Source organism: Aythya fuligula, chromosome 2 (assembly GCF_009819795.1).
Source record: "Aythya fuligula isolate bAytFul2 chromosome 2, bAytFul2.pri, whole genome shotgun sequence".
Lineage (NCBI taxonomy): Eukaryota > Metazoa > Chordata > Aves > Anseriformes > Anatidae > Aythya > Aythya fuligula.
The window spans coordinates 105,998,784-106,006,613 of record NC_045560.1 but is presented as its reverse complement, the minus strand read 5'-3'; the positions used below and the strand labels follow the sequence as shown (position 1 = coordinate 106,006,613).

Here is a 7,830-nt window from a genome sequence, read left to right as displayed (position 1 = left end):
TATATGTATGCATATACACATTCATTTTACAGTTGCCTTATATACATTTTTGGATAGATGGGGATACGTTGAGGCAGTATTTGCAATTTAGTGATGGTATTTTCCTCTTAGCATTTATTTAAAACAAAACGTGCAGAAATGGTTGGTGCAGCTTAAAACATGCAAGCATTTCCCCGCTGTCCCATATGGATTGCAGAGAAGGGTTTCCTTTACTTTGTGTCATGTAGGTTCAATGAGTTTCTTGCCCTGATCATATAGCACCAGGCACGCGGACGGTTGCAGGGGCAAAGCTTCATTTTGGCACTCCGTAACTCTTGAAAGTTTAACTTCCGAGATCCCATGAAGGCTGGTGCCAGTCCAGTGCCAGCCTTACGTGACTGTGCTTTAAAAGTGACTGCCCTCGAGTATTTTGACACCTTGCAATTATTTTCGTTTAACTGCTTCTCTGCCTCCTCGCCCATCAATCACGGCGTGCCGCTGCTAAGGTCTCTGCAGTGGGCGGGTCGTTTTTTTCGGGAAAATTGGCAGAATGAATGCTCAGCAAGTTGCTGCCACCAGATGGCAATGTTTTCTTATCCCTAGCTACTCCTGGAAAAAGTGGAGGCTGCCTCCTTCATGATCGTCCCTAAAGCCCCTGGCACACCAGTGTCGTGTGGTGTGGTTGTTTGCAGCAGTGTCTTACAGTTAATACAGGTAATGTGTTTGTTGTCTTCATCATATTCAGGATCTTCAGTCTTCTGTAGGGTGCTAAGAGAAATGTGAGCTGGTAGTTGGACATTTAATTAAGGAAATCCATCAGGTGGCTGTCTGTCTAGGCAGCTTCTGTCCCCTGGCCAGAAGATGGCCTGAGCCCGTGCTTTTTCTGTGGATGGAGTTGCAGAGTTAGCAGCACAGTTTGACCAGATCTCAATCCTAACAACTCCAAGTGCAACCTTTTTCTTCACGTGAAGGCAGTACAATCTTGGGCAGTTCCATTTCTCATTTTCCAATGGACTGTCTTGGAAAGGACCAATGCCTTTCCCTTGGGAAAGGGCTGGTAGGAGCAGCATCTGCCTGCTCTGAGGCGGTGAGCACAGGCAATTTCCGTCGCTGGTAGAGCAAATTAATTCATTATTGGCTTGGCTTGGTACCTCCATAGCTGGAGTCCATCTGAGGGACTGGTCTGAAGCAGACTTGCAAAGACCAAAGGCTGGGGAGAAGGAGTTTGGATAATTGCTCAGGCCAACAGCACTGCTGCTTTAGCTGCTGAAGGCACACGTGGTTTGATTCCTCACAACCATATTCATTTCTGAGTAGAGATTTTTTTTCATTTCCTTACTATTATTTATTGGTGGCAGGAAATAATAATTAGAAAAATCAACACTGATAGTGCTAGAGAGAAGATTAGCATGAAAAACATCTTGGAAAATCCTTCTAAGAGGAATAAAAAGGAAAATTTAACAATAAAATTCAGAGTTAGTGGTGCTGGTTTTTATTACCTAGCCTTCCTTTTTGTGTCAGGAGGGGTGAATTATGCCACGTAGAATATACTTATGCCTGAATTCATCCATACCCACAGCTTTGTGTGGAAAGGGTGGCCACTTCTTTCAGACTGTGGCTACTGCATTTGGAGTGCCTTGTAATTTAGGGCATGCTTCCTGAAAATCAAGCTCATCTTGCAGAGATCTGCTGTCACGTTTCCAAAAATCCTGAGTCACTTCTGAAAACTCAGAAATCGATCTAATGCAAAGCTTTTGAAGCTGGTGGTGGAAGTCTCATTGACTTCATTTCGCCTCTTCTCTTTGTGCGAGCGAGGGAGTAATGAAACTGCACAGCATTGAAGAAAGATGCTTTTGTTACCCTGTGGCTTGCTTTGCATTCTCAGTTCATTTTGGGTTTCTGTAAGAAAAGCGTCCTTTCTGCTCCTTGCTCCCTCCCCCAGGCTGTACCCTTAGAGCAAGTGAGATGCAATAGCAGAATAGCAATGCCGTTTCATCTGATTACAGTTCATTTATGAAAAAATATTTTCTTTCTGTGGAAACCACACCCTTTGTACTGACACGCAGCTGCTCCGACCGTGCTAACCTTGCAAGCCAACACCAGCGTTGCTTGTGGTGTGCTTCCAGCCTGCGTTGCGGCTCGTTTTCTTCAGAGAACCTAAAGATGTGCTGCGAAGCCCAAATCACCCCTGCTGCATTCAGCAGAGCTTTTTCTAGCGATGTGTTCCCAAGTAAATGATATTTTCTTACAGGTGGTAAGAAACGAGCTTTTCTGTGAACAAGTCCCTCAACAGGGATTTTGGTTATCACTTCGAGACGTGCATCACTCTATACAGGTGGTGAGTCAACAGGAAACTAATGTGTAGGGTGCAAAGAAATTTTCTTTTTCTTTTTTTTTTTTTTTTTAGATAGTTTTTTTTATTTTAATCAATAGTTCAACAAGTGCTTAAACTTCCCCGGCAGTTTAATCTGGAACATCTAGTTGAGAAGAAAAATATCTTCAATAGCTTTACAAAAATAAAGAGATTTTCTTTTCTTTCTTTTTAAATCCTGCACTTTAAGCAAGCACACTCCAACTCAAGCAAGACAGACACTGCATCTTAAAACATGGACCTCTGGTCTTACAAATGACATTCTACCCCAGGGCAGCAGGCACAGTATGTAAACGGTATAGAAACAGAGCAGGAACAACTGTTACAGCTTTCTGATCCTTTTTTTTTTTTTTTTTTTTTTTGACAGCATGTATTAAAAAGCAAAGTTGCCCAAGAGATTCCTCAGATTACCATTTCTTCTGGCAGGTGGCTCCTCCACCAGAATATTACAGGGGTGACAAGTGGAAACCTTTCACCTGTTTTGGCAACCCTGGCAGTTACTGAAGATGCCCAAATTAATTGTTTCCCTCATTAATGCTTCTGAGCTTCGGTATGGGACAAACAGCTCAGCTTGTAGGTCTTCCACTGCTAAGCCACTTGTGGCTTAGCTCCTTCAGCAGTCAGGGCTGCCAGCACACGAGGTCAGGCAGGAGAAACAAAATGAATGGAGTATATTGTCACAGATGTGTGTGGGGCCACGCAACAGTAAACTTAGCGCCTGATGAGATGAAGAGATCAAGGGAGCCCAGCTCCTAATCCTGGGCCTGTAACGTAGGAGAACCCTTGCAGGGCACGTGGGTTGACAAATAACACATGCACTCCAAAGGCTGACTTATCTGTGTCCAACTTGGCTTCTAGTGGCTAATAGGAAAATAAAGGGAAAATATGTAGGCACAAGGAGGGAAGCTGGTGCTGCAGCATATGCTAAAAACCCAGATCATAAAATCATAAAATTATGTTTCAAGTCAACAATACAAATAAACCAGAAGAACCATAATATACCAGAGCCAAAATAAACCAGAAGCAGATTTTTTTTTTTTTTTTTTTTTTTTTTTTTTTGGGGGGGGGTAATGCATCACAAAGGTCTCTTTCTAGCACTTCCTTTATAACCATCTCTGGGTGATAGGGAAGAAAAGGCACTTGTTTGGTTTTTATGTTGTGTCACGTTTGCATTTAGTGTAGCCCTATGTCTTGGCAAAGCTAGGTTGGTGCAAGTCAGTGATTCATAATAAGGATTTAACTGGAGGTTTAGGTTTGGATGTGCTTTTTCGAGGTAAGAACTGGACAGGTCTTTCTCTTGAAACTGTTGTAATACTTCTGACGTTAAGCAGTTTACGGAGGAGCCACAACACAGTCATAAATTGCGGCTCCTTGCCCTGGTGAATGTGGAGCATCGTGCTGCGGAGTGGCTCTTGCTGTTGGGTTCAGTCCTGCGTTTCAAGGACGGGCAGATTTCAGCTGGGACTCGTGTTTGTGTGGGCCTTGCGTAGGGAGGGGTGTGAGGGTCTAACAGCTCCCAGCCATCTATATTTTTCCGGAGATGAGATCACCTAATGTGGTGAAAGAAGCTTGTCTTCTGTGGTCTAAGGGACATCACACCATACACATTCTTATAAATAGAAACTAACACGGGCTCACTCATGCACCTATGTCTTAAACAGAAGTTGGAGACTAAGCTACTATTTGAAGGAACTTGTCTGAAATCCTGTAATATCTCAACAACTTATTTGGAAACATGCTGGTGTACATTTGCTGAATAGAAAACTTGAGGTCTAGCTGGAGAAAATCAAACTCCTATCTGGTTTTGAGGTTCTCTTTCAGAGACTTCACATCCCTTTCTGGACCTTCTGGTTAAAGCTGTGCTCCTGATGCCTCTATGCTAACAACCATCCAGAACTCTTCAAGGTTTGATGGTGTGGAGCAGGAAACTATTAAGAAATGCTGAGCAGAGCAGCTGTTGCTCTCAGGGCTTGGTTTGTCATGGTGAGCTGGCTTTCAGCTCCTCCCAGTGAGCTGAAGGAGGATCTGGTACCAGGTGAATGGATGAGTGCTTTGTCTGCTGGCTACTGAGTCGCCCTGAGCTCTGTTCTGCCTCTTGAGCTATTTATGGGTTTTCTGTGACATTTCATGTCTGGGGAAAAAATGTGAAAGGTGTGATGTGGTAGTGAGAGCCTGTGGTTGTTCCTTCCCCCTCTTCCTCTGGCTGTCTCGAAAACAGGTGAACTGATTTCTTTATCACTCAGGGAATTCCTGTCAAAGGCTGAAACCAGCTTGGAGCAAGCTGTCAAGAAGGCACAAACGTTGAGGAGGTAGGGAGCCTGAGTACAGCCATTTGCTACTTGGATGGCTTTTTCCTGCTTGCTTTGCTAGGAAGGTCCATGCTATCGCTGTTATTTCAAAGCATGCTTTTGCTGTAGCACACGGTATGGACGCTCACCTGTGCAAAGCTGAAAGAGCTGTATTCAAGATGGGCTTTTCCTATGATGCTAGAAATGACACATTGGAGGGTTCTTCCTCCTGTAGCACGGGACGGGGCAGCTAGAAGCTACTGCTGATGAAACACAGTGACCTTACTCCTTGTGTTGCTCTCACAGGTTCCCCATGTGAGCCAGAGCACGTGTGTATATCAGTAAAGGCCTCAAGGCTGAGCTGTGCCCTCAGCTTCCTCCCCATTAAAACTTGGGAGCATGGTTCATCCATGAGCTGTACCTCCTTGCTGGCCTTAAATATCTCCCCTGCTCTCTCTGCTTCCATCCATGTCAGTGTGTACACAAGAAGGTATTTGCCAGAGGGAGAAAATCCGAGGGTTTCCAGAGCAGGTGTTGTTGAGGGAAGCTCTCTGAGGGCTCTGCCTCTCCCACTTTCCCAGCAGTGTCTCCCCATACCAGTGTGGGTGCAACCTTGGTGAAACCACGCTGTGTGTTTGGATCCTCCAGCAAGGAGAAAAGGGAGGAGGCGGCAGTGTTACAACATCCAAGCTATAACTACTGCATGTGGAGTACACGAGGCCTCATGAACACGGGAACAGAACAAGCCATTTCAGGCTTCCATCAGCAACTTACCTGGGCTTTGTGTATCTGACAGAAAAAAAATGCTTTTTTCTGTCTGGCTTTAGGGGGGCTTGGTTGTAACTATTTACTCGATTTAGAGGGAGGTCCTGAAGCAACTACATAGCTAACGAAATCAATGAGAAAATGTTAAGCCACTGGTTAGTTTTACAACTTAATAGTTGTAAAAGGAAGTTGTAAAATAGTTGTAAAAAAAAAAAAGTTGTAAAAGGAATTACAACTTAGTAGTTGTAAAAATAGTTTAAATTATTTGGAATATTTTTTTTTTACTTGAAGATATCAACCATTTACCACTGTCTCAATGGAGGGCTGTTGATCTGCTGTTTCTGTTGAGCTGTGAGATAAGGGCTAGATAAATCCTTGTAGGTTTTCTTCTTATATACATATCTACACCCGAGTCCTGAAGTCAGAGGGGGAAGCCACTGTCACAGTATTAACACTACACCGAGTTGTTCCCCAGAGTTAAATTCTGATGAGAAACTGAGTGTTGGGCTGAGAAAGTACCACAATGGTAAAACGGCGGAGACGACTGAAGCAGGATTGTAATGTTCACCCCAGCAGTTTAAAAAAAAATAATAATAAAAAGGAGACCCTATCCCTCCCCCCCCAGAAGTCTGCAGTCCTAAAGTGCAATTACTTTTGTGCAGTCATGTCAGGCCAGGGATCAGACTGGATGAAGTTCAAAGCACAAGAAACATCAAACGAGTGCTGTTTGTGATTCGAGGAGGGGGGGAAAAAAGGAAAAGAACAACAGTTCTCAGGCATTCAAGTGCATCAAGAAAATAAACGTCCCTTTCTTTCTGAAGAAAAACAACCCTCAGTCTTATGGAATCCTGGCTTTGTAGTCATGAAAAATAGTTCTTTTTTTTTCACTTCTAGCTGAGAATGTCCCAATATGTCACAGTACAAATAAACAACACCAAAGCAAGAGCTGGGGCGCTGGGATGTTTTGCCAGTGCCCTGCTGCTATACAGACGTATTTTATTTTCCTCTGGTGACTCCTCAGATCTGGGCACGGACGAAGCGCACTGAATTAAAGGCATCTGGTAGGACGTGGCTCTCTTTTCTGGTCGATCAGGGCTGGACCCGTCGCTGGGCCTCTGACCGTTGTAGAGCAAGTACCTGCCCCTGGCGTCCTGTTCCATCTTGAAGATTTCATACTCGGTGTGCGGCAGGCGGATGCCGAGCGCGATGCAGCCATTGGTGTGGGTGACGTCTTGCTGGACCCCAACTTGCCAGGAGCCCTGCGCCCCGCACTCGTTCCCGTTGAAGACATTGAGCAGAGAGGCTGTGGATACGTCCATGGGTGTCACCTTCATGTGGTTTACTGCAAGCGAGGAAGAGGGGGTATTAGCAGAGGGGCAAAGGCGACATGCTGCTTGGGGTATACCCAAGAAATCATCACTGAAATAGGGGTTCAGCCTTCAATCTGCCCATATGGGGCAGCACCATGTCCTTTGCAGGCAGGACCATAGCATTTGATGAAAAATGCACAGTAATATCAGTGAGGGAAGAAAATTGGAAAATGCTTTTGAAACTGACTCTTTTACTTCTGTATCTTATCTCTGCTGCTAGCAATGTCACAAAGGTTCAAGCGAGGCATGTTGCCAAATGGGTTTAGCGGCTATGGGGACAAGGTTATTTTAAATACGTCCCTTGTGTAGGTGCTGATGCTTCCTGAATTTGCTTAAGGATGTCTTTTGATCTAACCAATGGGAATTACAGCAGCTCTGAATCTCTTTGTTCTTTCTTAAATCAATTTTCTTATACTGTAGGTGTGGCCAGGAAATCTATTTGCATCATTTTACACTTTTGATATAACTGCTTCGGGTACTGAACACACACACACACACACACACATTCAGTTGAAGAAAACCTGATGGCCGCATATCTCAGTCAGAGACTGAGCAGAGCTTTACATAAATTCCAGGCAATCCTTTCCAGATAAAGCCTGGTTGAGATACATAAAAGAGGAAACAATAAAACTCTGCTCATATTTTATTAACATCCATATTTATCCATAAGTAGGGCTATTTAGAACCTATTTTTATCATTTTAAAACATATGCTGCCTCATAAAGCTAGTGAAATAATAATTTCCAATTGTAAAATTTGTAAAATACTACAATCTTTATATATTGCCTGTAGTATTTTGTATTAAGTATTTCTGAACTAGAGAGACTTCTTGTTATCTAAATGGTGACTGCGGCTTGCAGTATCAAACACAAAAAATGTTGCAACTTCTTCACTTCAAAATTACCTCTATACCTTTTGTAGGTATGCTACTTTTCATAAGGGTTTAGAGCATGTAGAGTTTTATTTTTCAGATGAGTTTAAAAAGTTGAGAAAAGCCAAATTGAAAGAGCCTGTGGAAGCTGAATAGAGATAGTTCTTGGTGTGCTTTTGGTACTGT

General features: G+C 43.6%; 1 protein-coding gene across 1 annotated transcript in view; it reads right to left on the bottom strand.

The window, feature by feature from the left end:
- Nucleotides 1-3,409: 3,409 nt before the first annotated feature.
- APCDD1 (APC down-regulated 1) overlaps nt 3,410-7,830 on the bottom strand; it is a 28,510-nt gene continuing 24,089 nt past the window's right edge. The window contains exon 5 of the mRNA XM_032181417.1: nt 3,410-6,745. Coding sequence (XP_032037308.1) covers nt 6,294-6,745 — 452 coding nt within the window. The 3' untranslated portion in view covers nt 3,410-6,293. The remainder of the gene's footprint in view (nt 6,746-7,830) is intronic.